Source organism: Vigna unguiculata, chromosome 9 (assembly GCF_004118075.2).
Source record: "Vigna unguiculata cultivar IT97K-499-35 chromosome 9, ASM411807v1, whole genome shotgun sequence".
NCBI classification, from domain to species: Eukaryota; Viridiplantae; Streptophyta; class Magnoliopsida; order Fabales; family Fabaceae; genus Vigna; species Vigna unguiculata.
The window spans coordinates 22,476,573-22,494,420 of NC_040287.1; the positions used below are offsets into that span (position 1 = coordinate 22,476,573).

At 40.8% G+C, this 17,848-nt stretch overlaps 1 protein-coding gene across 1 annotated transcript; it reads left to right on the top strand.

The window, feature by feature from the left end:
* Positions 1–2,587: 2,587 nt before the first annotated feature.
* On the top strand, positions 2,588–4,709 carry LOC114164018. The gene has a single exon (XM_028048473.1). The coding sequence runs from the start codon at positions 2,688–2,690 to the stop codon at positions 4,422–4,424; it is 1,737 nt and encodes a 578-aa protein (XP_027904274.1). The 5' UTR covers positions 2,588–2,687; the 3' UTR covers positions 4,425–4,709.
* Positions 4,710–17,848: the final 13,139 nt, after the last annotated feature.

The window sequence follows — 17,848 nt, forward strand, 5'->3', positions numbered from 1 at the left end:
TCAAGGTAAGGTTGCATCCTGACACTCTAAAGGGTAAATTAGTCTCACATAGAGCGTACTGACTCTAGTGGTGAGAGTAGTCGAAGAACTGGAACTCATTAAGGACTAACCTTGTGTGTGGGGATGAGACATTGTAACAATTAGCTCGGTAGAGCAGGGAAGTCCACCACAAGTGCAAGCATCCGCTGAATCCGACTAATTATATGTATCCGGATGAGTCGTGTTTGAGTCTTAGCATGTTGTTTGAAAAGTCATAACATGATTGGTTGACGTATGCATCTTGGACTGTGAAACTGTATGTAACTGTATGATAAATTGTTTTCTACTCTAGCTTACCCTTTTGTTTGTTATATGTCTTGTTGTGTGGTTTTCTCTTTTTGCGATGATCATCAACTTGTTGATGTGAGCAAATGTGAGAAATCCTTGTTGTCAACAGGGAGATGGTGATTCTGCTGCATAGCTTGTCTGGACTGAATTCCGTTTAATTGGACTTTCTTTTAGGGCTACGACCCATGTATTGACTCGTCTTTTAAATCTCAATTTGATTACTGTTGAACTTTGTATCTTGTCTTGTTTTGGCATCGTAGTGTGCCTTGGATATTGTAAGAAGTAATGTTTATACTCTAGGACCACACTACTATATTATTATGTGTGACGCTTTGATGAGGCTCCTCTGTCGCGATGTTCGCCGGAAAAGCTCTCCCAATCGGCGTTCCACCGATTGAATCTCGCAGAGAGCGAGGGAAACGCAGCGAAATGGTTCGTGTATAGTGTTTAGGCTCGAATCTCACTGGTTTCGGAAACCCTAAGAAGTAAAAACCTAATCTAGGGTTAGGATTGGAGCAGAGACGAAAGGTGGGAGTACTCTCAACCAAACTATCATTCATCAAAGCTGCTTATAATGAATTGGCCTGCGCCTTTTATAGATCAAGGGCAGCCGTGAGAAAGCAAACGAAAAAAGAAAGGGAGTCGCCGTTTCTAACAAGGGTCCTAACGGCTATGGAAGGAAAACCCTAACAAACTAGGGCTGGAACCCGTGAGGCATGGATGCACATTGTGAGAGAAAAGAAGACGAAACCCTAGTAAGCATTCAGCAGGCAAGAAACATGTTTGGACTGCGGTTAGTAGAAGATGGTTGAGGGTTCACACACAGAAAGGAAACAGAGGCTGCAGACTCCGTGATAGGAAGAATTGAATGCGTGAATATGGGTATCCAATAAAGTATCCCTAGCACAGTGCGCAGCACGCAAGAATCCAGTGTGGCTACGCGTAGAGAGACTTCACGTCTTGGAGATGATAGCCCTGGCTACACTTGGGCTGAAACGGGCCCAACCAGTGGAAGAAGGGGTGCTTCCAGCGCGGTAGGGTGTGCGAAAAATAAACTTGGCTGTTGATTGACACATGCTAGCTGCCGCTCGTAGATTCAGGGCTCGCACGTGAAGGAATTAGTGATACACATGCGAAAATCAATTTGGGCTGCACGCGAGGCCCATGTTGGAAGAAACGAGACTCTCGGCCCATCAGATGCTGGAACAAGTAAGGGCAGCGCTGGAGCAATTTGCAATGCGTGGAGGTGTGCAGCTAGAAATTGGAGTGCAGGTGGATTGCCAACTTGACGCAGGCCCAACTTGGAAATATAGGATGAAATTGGGCTGGAAGATGCTGAAGTAATTGGGCTGCTACGTGCAGGCCTATTTGATGATGATACTTAAGCAAGGTTACTGCCACTTCTAGATTGAAGGCGCGCACGTGAAGGAAGAATCCCATATGCAATTCACGTCTCCATGCCACATGGGCTCACGTTGGGTTGGTTGGAAGGGAATTGGGTCGCAGGCCCAATGTTAATTGGTAGCTTGAAAAGTGGGCTGCAATAAGCAAAAACAAGTCAATTAAAACAATATTTATTTAATTGAAAATAAAGAAATTGAAAGAAATTAAAAGGAATGGGCCTAGGCGTTGACCCAATGCTATAAGCCTTATTGGGATCACATCACGCTTCCTTTAGTTAGGATTATTAATTAAATGAGGTGTTACAATAACTTTGATATAAAAATTAAATTTGGTTCTAATTTGAAGAGGGATCGATTTAGTTCATGTTAACAAAAATTAGGACTAAATTCAACAAAAATAACAAATGTAGGGGCTAAATTGAATATAAAACATTGACTTTGACACGTGGTATACTATTGGGTTGACACGTGGACATTTAAAAAAATTTTAAAAATTAAAAAAAAAATTAAAAAAAACCACGAAGGTTCATTACCTTTAATGATTTAAATGGTGTTAACAACCTAATTGAACAAAATTAACGAAAATTTAAATTTATTTGAACCCAAAAACAAAATTAAAACTTCTTTAATAAAAATTGGAAAAAAAATATTTTAACCTAAAAAAACACAGCATCATATTCACACTTCGGGTCTGGAAATACTCCCTAAAATGCGCTATATTGAAAATAAAAAAAAAGAAAAAGAAAACATCTATACTAGTGCAGAAAAAAAAAAAATCCAAGATAGAGAAGAGGAAGTTGACAGTAAATGTGCGAGCTGCACAACATAAAACCGCGGGGAGTGAGCGAGGACTAATTATAAACAAACAAAGAGTGGCGGGAATCAAACCGGCCCCAAACGCCCACACGCGAGTGTATTTCACGCTCCAAATCCTCCACATTACACAAACTCTTTGCCATGCCTTTCAACGAAACCCTTTTTCCTCAACGGTGTGAAACGAAGGGGAAAACAGCGAAGATGAAAGATTCAGCGGAAACAGATCCTATTGCTGAGTCTCTCAACCTACTGAGTACAATTTTGGACTCGGAACTACCCAGCGTCACAAACTTTAAAGGGAAATGGTCCCTTGCCCGAGTCAAACTCACCCATCTCCAAACTCACCTCACCGATTTCTCCGCCGAGTTCCCCTACGCCTCCGCCACCAACCCCCTCTCCCTCCACCTCCTCCACTCGATCTCCCGCACACTCAAAGACGCCGTTTTACTCGCCCGCACGTGCCAGCCCCAAGACCTCCTTAACGGCAAGCTCAAAACACAAAGCGACCTCGACTCCCTCCTGGCCACCCTCGATCGCCACGTCACCGACTGCGACATCCTCTTCCGCAGCGGCCTTCTCATTGAAAGCGCCGCCGGTTCCACATCCAAAAGAGAAGCTATCCGCTCCTCGTCACGAAACCTAATTACCCGGTTGCAAATCGGGTCGCCCGAGTCCAAAACCTCCGCGATGGACTCTCTATTGGACCTCCTTAATGAAGACGACAAAAATGTTACCATTGCTGTGGCCCAGGGCGTCGTTCCCATGCTCGTGCGCCTACTCGATTCACCCTCCGACATGAAGGAGAAAATAGTCGCCGCCATCGCCAAAGTATCCACAGTTGAAAGCGCCAAGACTGTGCTCATCGCAGAGGGTTTGCTTCTTCTCAACCACCTTCTCCGAGTACTGGATTCTGGAAGCGGATTCGCGATTGAGAAATCATGCATCGCGCTTCAAGCACTGAGTCTTACCAAGGACAACGCCAGAGCGATTGGCTCGCGCGGCGGAATCTCGTCTCTGCTGGAGATTTGCCAGGCTGGCACCCCTGGCGCGCAGGCCTCCGCAGCCGCCGTGTTGCGCAACCTCGCCGCGTTCGCGGAAATTAGGGACAATTTCGCGGAGGAGAATGCAGTGGTGGTTTTAGTCGCCTTGGCTTCCTCCGGGACTGCTTCGGCGCGTGAAAACGCGATTGGGTGTTTGTCGAATTTGATTTCCGAGGCTGACTCGGACGGTTTGTCGAATTTGAGGGTTATGGTGGTTAAAGAAGGGGGGATTGAGTGTTTGAAGAATTACTGGGACTCGGGTACTCCAATTCCGAGTCTTGAAGTCGCAGTGACGATGTTGCGGCATTTGGCTGTGAGTACTGCAATTGGGGAAGTGCTGATAGGTGAAGGGTTTGTTCGGAGGCTCGTGGGGGTGCTGAACTGTGAGGTGCTGGCGATGAGGGTTGCCGTCGCGAGGGCGGTTCACGCTATAGGGTCGAACAGTGGGAGGGCAAGGAAGGAGATGGGCGAATTGGGGTGCGTTTTTGCTCTGATTAAGATGTTGGATGGGAAAGGTGTAGAGGAGAAAGAGGTTTCTGCAATGGCATTGTCGGTACTGCTGATGCACCCTGCGAATAGGAGGGTTTTCCGCAAGGATGAAAGAGGGGTTGTTAGTGCTGTTCATTTGTTGAACCCTTCGTTGCAAGGGTTGGATAAGAAGTACCCTGTTTCGTTGCTGGTTTCGTTAGTGCATTCGAAGAGTTGCAGAAAGCAGATGGTAGCAGCAGGGGCTTGTGTATATACGCAGAAGCTTGTGGAGATGGATGTGCCGGGATCAAAGAAACTCTTGGAGAGTCTCGGGCGTGGTAAGATTTGGGGTGTTTTTTCTAGACCCTAGATGATGATGATCAACATGGAGATAGTCGTGGATTTCTGTAACATGGAAGTTCTGATTATTCATTGATCTGTATGCATGATAAACTTGTTCAGGTTTTCGTCTTCTTTTTGACTTGTAATTATTCATTAATAATTTGTCTTTGTACGTAGAGGTAAGTTTTTCTAATGATTTATCTAAAAACAGATTGTGTTTATGTTTAGGAACAATGATATAAAGTACATGATTTTGCGACCAATGGTTGAGTACGACCTATTAATATAGCAATAGGGATAGTACATAGTTGAATACTTTGCATATAGTGTTTTTACTTTGTAATCAATGAGGTTGAGTATGTTCAGATTGAAATGTGATTTTTAAGTATCAATGTCACAGTATTTGGATATTCTACATCGAAGAAGATGCAAGTTTTCTACTTCCTTTAGAGAAGTGAGATTATAAATTGATTAATTGATGACTCTATTTCGTATCACTACATAACATGGTGGGGGTATGTCAGTTGTCAATACACATCGAGTTTGTGAAGGGATTTTGCTAATTAGAGTGAATTAATTACCAAACTAGTTTCATATTTCTGCATTAGAGAAAAGAAAACTACATATTAAAAGAGAAAAGCTGGATGAAGTGTTAATTGCAGCTAAATGTTATTTATTCTATATCACTTTTGTCACGTTTTAACTTATACCATTAATAGGAACATAAAACTGGTGAAGATACTATCTTGTTATCAATTGTAGGATTGATTCTGTAACATTATGTCGGCATTGGTTCTGACTTCTTTTTGAACATTAGTAATGCTTTCCTGAGCACCACATAGTTAATCATCAAACATAATTTTTTATGAAGAAGATGAGCTGTCGAAACTTGACTAATTTATTTATTTACCTTCCACGTATAATAAATGCTTTCACGCCGACGTGTTACATGTTCATGGAAATCCCAGGACTAAGATCATCATTGAGATGGGTTGCCCTTTTGTACTTTTACCTGTCTGAGCCGAAACACGTTCCCAGATGGATTATCCTTACAAATTTTGTATTGGCTCTTTATCTTAGACGTTACTTTCTTGGTGACTTCTCTACCATGATTTACTTTTCTCGGATGTCCGCATCACGCCATTTCTTAACCTGAATTTATGAGAAAATATTGCTCGAACAGTATTTGATTAGATTATGAAGTATGGATACTGTGAGAATTTCCTCGATGCCTTTTTGGTGGATGGTGACATAATTGTCTGGGAAACCCATGTGCTCTTGTTATTGACCATGTGCCTATAGTCTATGGATTGCCCTAAATTGCAGTCTTGTCTGTTTTGTTAACAATTAGGACCTACCCTAACCGCTTCTGCTTATCTGTGAAAAACCCTTACCAAATGAATCAATGATCTGCATTTTCCTTTGCTGCGTTGTCATTTTTTGACAAATCCAAATTGGTGTAAAATACGAGTACATGTTGACAGCTGTATGTAGGGGAATCTTTAAGTTCCGTGCACAGTCGCTCATACTATATAACTAAAAGTTGTATTTCCAGCTGAAAATGTGCATTCCCCAAGAATTACAGTTTGCAGAGCTGCAAACTGCATGACAGATGCAATAATGATAAAAGAAAAAAAAAACTTGTGTTGTTGACAACTAATTTTTCTAACCGTGGACGGGACTTTTTTAAATATAATTTTTCGTAAGTTTAATTACTGGGATGTACTCATTTTTCTTAAGTTTCTAACCATTGTGTTGGCAGTAGGATGGCGAGGCAGTGGTTTTTGGGCCAGAGTTCTTACAGTAGACCACCGAGAAGGTGAAGGTGATTCAGGATCGGATGCGCGCGACTCAGAGCAGGCAGAAGTCTTACGCAGACAAGAGGAGGATGTCACTTGAGTTTGAGGCAGGGGACCACATGTTCCTTAGAGTGACTCCTACTGCAGGTATTGGGCACTTAAATCGAGGAAGCTGACACCTCGATTCATCAAACCATATCAGATCATAAGAAGGATTGGTCCTGCAGCGTATGAGATAGCATTGCCACCACACTTGGAAACTTGCATAATGTTTTCCATGTGTCACAGCTGAGAAAATACATAGCTAATCCTAAGCATGTTCTGGAGGATGACGATGTACAGATACGAGAGAACTTAACCATTGGAGCCGGACCAATGAGAATCTTGGATTCTCAAACAAAACAGCTTAGAGGGAAGGAGATTAGAACCGTGAAAGTCCTGTGGGATGAGGCAACTCAAGAAATGACATGGGAGATGGAAGATGTCATGAGGCGGTCCTATCCTCATCTCTTCACTGATAAGTTCTCTTTTTCGAGGACGAAAAATTTTAAAGGGGCGAGTATTGAAAGACCTGTAGAATTTAATTAATTAAATAAATAATTAATTAATAAATGCGGGAGGGGAAAAAATTATGACATTAAATTATGGTTGGTATGATGTGGAAAAGTACTAGCTCAAATGGTTGAGAGTACTTTGATTGTGTGAGAGGACTTGGGTTCGAGTCCTATGTATGCTAACTTTTGTGCTATTGTTTTATTATTTAAACTATGAAATTATGTTCTGGTATGATATGATGTCTGAATTGGATTTGTTAAGCATGAAACATGAATTAGCATGATGGTGTGATATTGATTTGGTAATTACATGGTTATGGGTTCAAGCCTTGGAGAACTTACATTAAACTTCATTTTTGGCATTTTTGGATTTGATTTGAATATGAAAAGGTGGAAAGGAAAACCCTAGTGGTATGGCAGCTGAGGGGTGGCTGGAAAATAGCCTTAAGGAGTGGGTGAATGACATTAAAACACCACCTAATAATTAATTTTCGTTCTAGGGCATTTAGTTAAGTTTTAAGCACACTTTAAAAGGTAAAACTAGGTTAATAGTGAAGGTTTTGCAAGCTGGAAAACATACCCAGGGAGAGAGCACGAAAATCTGAGAGCTTGTGAGATTGAGAGGGATTTTAGGGACTGAATTGTGAGAAGGCTAAGGGAACCATTGGCGTAGGGAGGAATTCCGATCATCAAGCTTAAGCGAAGGAAAACCAGGTTAGGGGAGCTGGACTCCGCGATTTTGTTTTAAAAAGAATAATAACATGTGATGTATGATAATTGAATGCCTATCTGCTGTTGCATGCTTGAATTTCTGCGTTTCTGGAAACTTTCCAGAAACCGTCTGGCGGGTAATGAATCACCGCCAGACAGCTCATCTGTTTATGCGAGTTTTGGGGGTTCTGGGAGGGGAACCGCCTGGCGGCACATTCCCGACCGCCAGGCGACGCTTGGAGTTACACTGAATTTCTAGGTTACGGATGAAGCGCCTGGCGGGACTGGTTGAACCGCCCAGCAGCGCGGGGCCATTTTTTTTGTTTTGGGGTTTTCTGGAATTCTGGGTTAAATCTAATCGGTGGGAAAGTTGTTGGTGATTAACAATAGATGAATTTGATATTACATGATATGCAGTTTACGCATTAGTAGGTGGAAATGAATGAAATAGTGATTTAATGTGATGGAGATGAAAATAGAGTACTCTTGGGATGAAATTGTCGTGATCCTTGCGGGGTACGGTGGTAGTGAAATGGGGGGACTGAAATTATTAGAGTTATTATGCCAAAATAGGAGGAATCGCATTGAGATAGATGATAGGTGGTGGTTGGGAGGGTTATCAGTGGCGAAAGAGAGCAGGATGGCTCTCAAGTCTAGTACATCGCCTGGCGGGAGATCAGTTACCGCCAGGCGGCAGCGTTATAGCAGTGGCGGACTGGAGGTCTGGTTGGACTGGTTCGGGCTGGAGGAGTGGAAATTCGTGCAGTGGGAGTATTAATATTGGGTGTGAACAAATTTGACTACGAGATGAACTGGAAAATTAGGAGAGTGTAGACTTAAGTATGACTAATAAGATGGGGTCAATTATGGGGTGGACAATGAGAAGAGAATGTTGACAGATAGGTCTTAGGGCTGAAAAATACCTGCAGTGAGGTGGGTGCTTTTTGGTCAGATTGGGTACCAAAAATAGAGGTGGACTTCATGTGAGCTTAATGGAAGGATTAATCACGCTATGGTCAGACTAGGGGATAATGTGTATATGGATGATATGTGGTTGATGGGGAATTTTCTAAATTACTTTAATTAGTGTAACTCATAGGTAAGATAGGATGAGAGGACTCGAATGGATATATCTAGTCTTGGGGTTAACATATTCATAAAAAAAAAACGAGTGTTTCAGATAGTACAAACGCAAGTATGGAGAATAACATAGGAGTGGAGTGTAGATAAACCAGCACGTGACGAGGTTCTGAGATGGTGCCTGACAGCGGGGATCAACCTGCCAAGCGATAGCAACGGTACAGTGGGTCTGAATAGCAGGAGGCGCCTAGTGGTGAGAGGTATTCCGCCAGGCGGTAGTGAGAACAGTGGTAGGGTATGAAGCGGTGGCGCTTGGCGGTGGGGGGCTGACCCGCCAGGCGGTAGCTGATAAGTCTGTATAATTTGAGGTGCTGTGCGCCTGGCAGTACGCGATACCCGCTAGGCGGTCTAGGAGCTGGCAGCGCCTGACGGCACGTGTCCCCCACTAGGCGATTTATACTGCTGCAACTTTGAGTTTTGATTATGAATTTGTGATCTACAGTGCGTCTACTGAGCTTTAAGGGTGGGATTGCTGGTGTTCCTTGAGTTGTGGCTCAAAACGTATCCCTTGAGTTGTGGCTCGGGATAGGGGTTAAGCACGTGGTATTCCTTGAGTTGTGGTTCATAATAGCATCTCTTGAGTTGTGGCTCGGGATGGCGGATGAACACGAGGAACCCTTGAGTTGTGGCTCGGGTTGGCGAGTGTTGCCGGTGTGAGTGTGCTGGTTGTGGCAAGTACGGATGGGTCCAGATAGATTGCCCTCCTCAGTTGTTGGCTGACGAGTTTGGTAGTCTTGGGATGATACGGACTATGTTCGTATATGAGAACTCTACCTGGCGTTGCGGTGTATGATCCGTAGCATGTTTTCCCGCACGTGCTCTATCGGTTGTGGCCAATAGGTATGGCAGCAAGTCACTTTGAAGTAATCATTAGACGATGTAGAACACGAACAATCTGATTGGGGGTCGGATTGCAGGAATAAAAATATAGGGCAATGTGGGAAGTTAAGTTAAGTGTTGTGATATGTATGCATATTGATATATATGTTTATAGCATTGTATATATATGATTTATCTGCTAAGCTCACCCTATCTACATATGTGTGGCGATGATCGTGTACGCGGTACACGGGAGCAAATGTTGATGATGCAGGTGGCTCTGGTGCAGCTTAGTCGCAGAGAGGGGTTCGACTTGGGGAACTCTTATGTTTATCTATTGTTTTTGAAAACAGTTGTAAACCCTGATGGGTGACTTGATAATATTGTGATTTTGGTTTTGTAATGGACGTTATAAACTTTATCCGCTCATTTAATAAAGTTTTAAATTTTCCCGCGTTTTAGGAAAATGAGGTATTATTAAATGCGCTGTTTTTATTTATTTATTTTATTTATTTATAAATCCGTAATATCCTGATGGGATGTTACAATCAGTGCATGCAAGTGCCTAATCTTTTGAGGAAAATGAACCTGATTCTACATCCCGACAATGTTGAAGTTCTGAGTCATGCAAATGCATACAGTGTTAGGAGAAGTGACATTGAATATAGTCATATGGTCACACCTAATGCTTCTTGAAGTAGTGGAGAGGACCAATTGGCAAATTCTAGGCTGCAGAAAGTGGAGAGATTGCTTAGCAACGAGCAAGCTAAGAAAAGAAGAGATCGTGAAGTGTGAAAAGATGGCAAACCTCTAGTGAGAGGCTGAGATGGATAAGAGGTTCATACTAGAATTAACAGTCAGTAGGTGGAGATGGGTCTTTTCAACTTTGTTAGTGGAAAGTTTCAAGGAAAAGTAGTTCCCATGAGCAAGACATTTGACCTTGGGTATAAAATCAAAGGTTTCAGGCACCAGAAGGAAGGGCACACCTTTAAAGGTTATTCTCGTATGGAAGGACAACCCAGCTGATGTCGGAGCACAATGATGGAGGGCATGAAAAGAAAGGTTTTGAGTAGTTGACATGGTGTATACGATGGTTGATGCTAAAGTGGTTAGCACGAGTAAATCTCATCTAGAGATGCACCTTACGAAGTGATGCTTGGACTAAAAGTCGATTTTCTTGGGATTGTGTACTTCTTGATGTCGCCAGTATGGTAAAGGAGTCATGGTTGCCTTTAGGAAGGGGCTGAGGTTGAGATGATGGTTTTGCTAAAATTGTGACCAAGTTGAGACTCGCTCGGGTGTGTGGTGCCTTCGCGGTGATCAAAGTATTTAAATTCAAAGACAATTTGAATTGTTTCCTTTACAAGGTTGGGACATGATCTCAAAGGTGAATTGGTTGTTTTCTTAATCTCATTCTTAGGAGATGTAATCTCCAACGAAGTTGTATCCTTTGATTTGAAGGGATATGTCAGTAGTGGTGTAACAAGTGTGGATCAAGCTAAAAGGTGAGGGCAGGTTGTCATGTGAATCAGAGTTATACGACAAAGGCAAGCAAAAAATAGACGCAAGGAATCTCAGTGGTAGAAAAGTTATACATTTGTTTTAAAGTAAACATTAGGATTTTCGCTTTGGAGTGGTGAAGTTCCCTTTTGCATTTGGGTCTGAAGTCGAACTTGTGTTGATAGTTTCTAATTGGAGGCTTTATGCTAGGATTGTGTAGTAAGAGAAACAAGTGAAAGAGTTGTTGGGGACATAATGGTATAAACTCAGTATAATCACTAGGATGACTACGAGTTTGGTGAATCTTTAAAAAGAAGTTGTGGTGTGTCAAGTCGCTCAAGAAGAGTATTGACTAAGGTTGGAGTGACTAATAAGGATTATGGTTTTAAAAGGATAGATACATTGTTGAGAAAATGGAACGCTAAGGCTATCAAAAGAGGAGTTTAAAAGGTTCTGCAAGTTTTATAGGGGTCTCGAGGAAGATTTCTCAACGACGATTGCTTCCTTGTCATGGCGAACATGAAAGGATCATTATTTTGAGTAAACAAATAAGTGAGCTTGGGTATGGATCAAAGTAGCATAGCGGGATGGTGGCAGATGATGCTTAGAAATGGTAAGAGGTGCACGAGAAAAACTATCTTATCCAAGACCTAGAGATCACTACGAAGATCAGTTCTTTAAAAACATCAAAGGTTTCGTCCTTGTGAATATCGGGTAAAAGTGTGCAATGATCATTCAGAATTGGAAGTGTAGAGTTGCACAAAGGAAGTTGGACCAAGGAAATGAGAGCTGGTTGAATTATGTTTTCAAGTTAGGGTACCAACCTGATGAAGGATCGTCTCGGATTTGGGGAGGAATTCATCTAGAACGAAAATGGGTATGAACCCTAAAACGAAAAGGGGGAAAATGGAGGACGTCGATTGGGGGTTTTTGCGGAACGGAAGGAAATCACGCCACTTGGAGGAGATTCCAAGATAAGTGAGGAAGATCCGCCACTTTGAATCGGAGATTCAAAGATAAGGATCGGTGGTTCTGAGGAGAACCTCGAGACTTGAGAGAAAACTCACTGTTTCATAAAACTCAAATCTGAATACAAATGTGTCTCACAAGGGCTTATATACTATGGGCCGAAACAGCAAAAGGCCCAACACAACTAAAGGTCCAATAAAGCCCAAACAAAAAAAACATTACAAAAATTATAAAAGAGTTCCTATTCTACGATCCGAAGCTAATCCGAGATCTCTCTCTCTAAAGGTCTTGGGCCTGATTCCATCAACTGCTATGACATTGCTATGACGATCCCGAACCATGCCTTCATCACAACCTTGAAGTAAGGAAGTAAGGGTAGGTGTTTATTTCTAGAAGAGAATTCAAGATCTGGGCTTGACAAGAGAAGGGTTGGCAGAGAAGTAAGTGTCTAAGTCGGGAGGAGGAGATGTGAAGAGATTTCCTTGGTCTAGTTTTCGACTAGGACAAGTAAGTTTCTCAAAGAGGTTGGGAAAAAGCCAAATTGGGCAATCTTAGTTTGAGGTGTATCGTAGAGTTGCTGGGTGCAAAATAGACTAGAGATTTGGGGTCAATGGGAGTTATGGTTCTGTGGTTCTGTTGCTTGGTGCAAAATAGACTAGAGATTTGGGGTCAATGGGATTATTTCTGGAGTGAAAACAAAGAAAGAACTGAAAATACTTATTATAAATGAAGTTGGAAACGTGACCGACACAAGTAAAAACGTTGTTTACAAAGAAATTTTTGAAACTTTTTAACAAAGAAGAAACTATAGGTATGTCATTCCTTATTTGTCATTCTTTTTCAAACTTATTCGATTGTTCAATCATACATACTTACTCAAATTAACCACAATGATGAAAAGTACATATTGCACTAATAATGGTAATTTTCTTATTCAGATTACACAATAGGAATGATAAACTCCCTTTTGTTTATCAATAAATAATATGCAAGGTTTATCATACATTTTTAAAGACTTGTCTCTTTTCCAATATATTTTAAATTTATTACATCAAATAGATATTATTATACACCATTGGTCATTACTTTTATAATTTTTATTATTAGTTACTTTGTCTTTTGTTATTGTATTAAAAATTTAAATTACTTTATAATAAAAAAAATTTTAATTACTCGGATGATACCCACTTTGGTACATGTGTGTCAATCTGGTACTCGCTTTTAAAAAAGTGTCAATTGCATTCCAACTTTTGAAAAAGTGCTTCAATTAGGTTCCTTTCAGATGGAGTTGACTAACGCCGTTAGTCAACGTGCCACGTGTCAGTCTATGTTTTCTTTTTGATTTTTTTTTTATTTTTAAATTTTATTTTTAAATTTTTTGAAAAAAAAAATTAAAAATGCCACGTGTTAGGTCCCTGTATGTGACACGTGGCATTGTCAATGCCACTGACATTGCAATGCCACGTGTTAGTGTCACTATCAGATGACATTGTGTTGATTTCGATTTAGTCCTTATACATGTCTTTTTGTTTCAATTTGGTACCCACTTATGTGTATATGATTCAATTTTGTCCCAATTTTTTTAATAAAAAAAGTATTTTTGTAATCCATTTTTTTATGATTAAAACTAATTAAGTATAAATATTTTTGCAAAATTAAGTACTAATATTTATATTATTTTACTAATATTTTTTATACTAAATTTATTATTTGTATGAAATGTTTTACTAATATTTTTTTATTAAAAATGACTTTTTAACATATTACTTTATTAATTACTTTTTATTAAGTACTCATGTTTTGTTAATTATTATTTTGTTTTCCAAAATAGAACAATGTTGTCTATTACTAATTTTAAACCAAAATTTCTATTTGTCTGAATGTTATACTATTTTTTTTATTAAAAATGACTTAATAAAATGACTTTTTGTAACAACCCATTTAATTAATACAACTAATTAAGGGAAATGTCACACAGCATAATAAAAGAAGCAAGATCAGCGGAGTATAATGTCACTCCTACAGCTAACCCAAGTACTTAAAGGACGATAATAGAGACACACCATGGTGTCAGATACAAAGTAAGGTGAGAGAGTGATAACAACTTAAATAAATCCCAAGAGAAAATAATACATGGGCCTTAGCCCTAAATGAAAAGCCCAAAAGCAGAAGTCAACCTAAAGGCTAAGCGACGGAACCATCACCTCCTTGTTGACCCCGGGTGTTCCTCACATCTACTCAATCAACAAGTTGATGATCATCACAAAAGAGAGAGAGACACCCGGATGGAACACACAACAAACAAAACAGAAAGGTAAGCTAGAGCCAAAAAGATTTTATCATGCAATCAAATATACTTTCACAGTCCAATATACATACATCATCCAAGCATGTTATGACCTTCCAATAAATACACTAAGACTCATCCGGATACATATAACCTGGTCGGATTCAGTGGATGCTTGCACTTGTGGTGGATTACCCTGCTCACCCCTGAGCTATGTGTTACAAGTGTTACAATGATTCAATCCCCCACACACAAGGTTAGTCCTTAATGAGTTTCAGGCCTCCTACTACTCTCACCATAAGAGTTAGTCCGCTCTAAGTGAGACTAACTGACTCCTTAGAGTGTCAGGATGCAACCTTACCTTGAATCCTTACCAAATTATATAGATGGGGCACCACCATGGACACCCACTAGCAGGGGCCATGGAATTACGTTCCGACCACTGAAGCACTACCCTGAAATCTCACCTAGAGAATTTTAAGGATTTACGCACTAACACGGACCAAACATACTCAATCAATAAGGTAATAATTATGATGCACAAAACTCTCATGCCCACCTTTATAACTCAATAGAATTTCACCTCATACCAACACCATGCCATTTTGATACCAACCATTTCATTGAAATCACATGCCAAGATCATACCCAAAATTCATCATTTGCCCACCCATGAACCACTCCATATATCATATCAAATTCATACCCAACTCATCATATTCAATTCATGTCAAACTCATAAGCCACAAACCATAATTTATCATATTCACACAAAGTCACTCAATTCATACTTTAAATAGCATAATCAGTCCAAGCATATGATTAATATCCAAAAACAAAGAAAACAAGGAGCAAACCTACCCCTTGCGCAGCCCCTCGCTCAAGCAGAAGGGTCTCGCTCAGGCGAGTGGGACTCTCGCTCAGGCGAGCTCCCTTCGCCTAGGCGAGAGGTCGACAATCTACAACAATGGCCATTCGCACTAACTCGCTTAGGCGAGACCTCCTCGCCTGAGCGAGGCATTCACTCGCTCAAAACAAGGATGGCCCGCCTAAGCGACAGCTCGCGCAGAAGGCATAGGTGTCTCGCTACGGGCACTATGAATATGTGGTGATGCCGTTTGGAGTGACAAATGCTCTGACAATTTTCATGGACTACATGAACAGAATCTTTCGGCTGTATCTGGATCAGTTTGTCGTTGTATTCATTGACGACATATTGATATATTCTGAGAGTCAAGAAGAACATGCAGAACATCTGAGAGTAGTATTGGAGGTTCTCAAGCAGCATAAGCTGTATGGGAAGTTGTCGAAGTGTGAGTTTTGGTTGGATGAGGTGCAATTCCTGGGCCATGTAATCTTAGCCCAAGGAATAGAAGTGGACCCAGCGAAGATTGAAACAGTGGTGAAATGGGAGAGACCACAAACAGTTACTGAGGTGAGAAGCTTCTTCGGTTTAACAGGCTATTACAGGAGGTTTGTGGAGGGTTTCTCAAAGATAGTGAGTCCATTGACACAAGTCACCAGGAAGGATCAACCTTTCTCTTGGACAAATGAGTGTGAAGCCTACTTTGAGGATATGAAAAGGAGGTTGACAACCACACCAGTACTTGTTATTCCTGACACGACCAAAATGTTTGAGGTGTATTGTGATGCTTCGTATCAGGGGTTGGGTTGTGTGTTGATGCAAGATAAACGACCTGTGGCCTATGCATCGAGACAATTGAAGGTGCATGAGAAAAATTACCCGACGCACGACTTGGAGTTAGCTGTAGTGGTGTTTGCCCTCAAGACTTGGAGGCATTACTTGTATGGTTCGCAATTTCAGGTGTTCAGTGATCACAAGAGCCTGAAGTACTTGTTTGATCAGAAAGAAATGAACATGAGGCAGCGCTGATAAAGGATTGATCCCTACCAAGAATGATGGCCCATGGCACATGCTTAGAAGAAAGGGAGTTCCTTGATCCCTTCCTTTACTTTTATTTTCTTTAGTTTAAAATTCCTTTAAGTTGGCTTGGTTGACTATTTTTGAGTTGACTTGTTGACCTTGACTTTGGGTTGACTTGTTGACTCAAAAGATTAGCTTAACCTTAAACCAACATGCTAATAAATTCCTTAATTTGCTTTTGTAGGAATAAGAAAGGAGGAGGGCCACATAGGAGACACTTGGCGTCCTAAGGAAGAGAGAGAAGGAATAAGACTTTCTAGAAGCATCTAGAAAGAGGAGGCCCACATGCCTTGGACACCAAGTCTTCTAGAATGTTCTAGAACCTTCCTTTGGGAGCCTAGGCCATGAAGACTTGCCACCTAGATGGCTTGGACGAAAATTCACCCATGTGCACCCTAGGATGACCTACTTTCTAGAACATGCTAGGTTTCTTTTGTAATCCTTTAACTTAGTTGTTTTGCTAAGGGGCCCCTAGACTTGTCTATTTAAGGGGACCTCTAACACTTGTACAAGGGTTGAACATTTTGAAGTAAAAACACTCTTGTGTCTCAACCATTTGTGAGAGTTTCCTCCCTTGGGTTATCTTGCATAGCAAGTGGCGGCACACATCCACTCATCTTCAAGGTTGTATGTCAATTGTGTGTTATTAAATGTTATTATTTTAAATTACATTGATCATGTTTGAGAATAATATAATCATTGAATTATATTAGTTATCATGAAATATGAATTGATTGAATTGGTTGAGCATAGATTTGGCTTTGGCATGGTTATGGTTCAAGTCTTGGAGAATTCAATTAAACTTTATTTTTGCTAATTTTAGTTTTGGGTTTGAATATGAAGAGTTGAAGGAAACCCTGGATGAATGGTAGCCTAGAAATGGCTGAAAAACAGACCATAAAGGACCATTGAATGTAATTAACATTACCATTAAGCCTATTTTCGTTTTTGGTAATTAATCAAGCATTAAGGACACCAATAAAAGGCTAATTGAGAGAGAGAGAGAGGAAGGTTTTGAGTCTGGACATTTGAGGGTATTGAGAGCTGCACGAAATTAGAGAGAAAACAGTGGTTAAGGAGTGGAATTGAGGGGCTGGACAGTAGAAGAACTTAGAGGAACTATTGGAAATCAAGGAAAGGACTCAAGCACTATATTTTAAGCAAGGAATCCAGGTTAGGGAGTTTACGAGTCTAATTTACATAAGTTTGAATTTCATGATGTATATATTGTGAAATGCATGAGCTCTTCCTGTTTCTGCTAAATTTTTGAGTTTCCGGATTTTTTCAGAAACTGCCTGGCGGGCCGCCTCATCCATTTTGTGTGTTTTCTGGGTTCCCACGAGGAACCGCCTGGCAGTGAAGCCATGTACTGCCAAGCGACACAAGCCTGTAATGTAGTTTAGGTTTTCTGATGAACTGCCTGGCGGTGATGAATACCAGCCAGGCGACACGAGTCTGTTTGGCATAATTTTGATTTTTTATGGGTTTCGGGCTATTCGGGATTAGTGGAAAGGATGTGGAAATTATTAACTAACCAAATGAGAGTGAATAATTGTGAAATTTTAAGTAGTAAGAGGTAAGTTGACGATTTTGGTATAATCTCTAATTAGGGGTCGAATAATATAAGGTTCTTAGATTTTGGAATCGTTTGCGAAGTAGATTGGACTGGTAGTGAATTGTTTATGTTAATTTAACCCTAGAACGCAGCTCATTGTAGCGAGCTTGAAT

Coding starts and splice junctions, on each gene's coding strand:
- LOC114164018 (XM_028048473.1), top strand. CDS start 2,688: ATGCCTTTCAACGAAACCCTTTTTCCTCAACGGTGTGAAACGAAGGGG.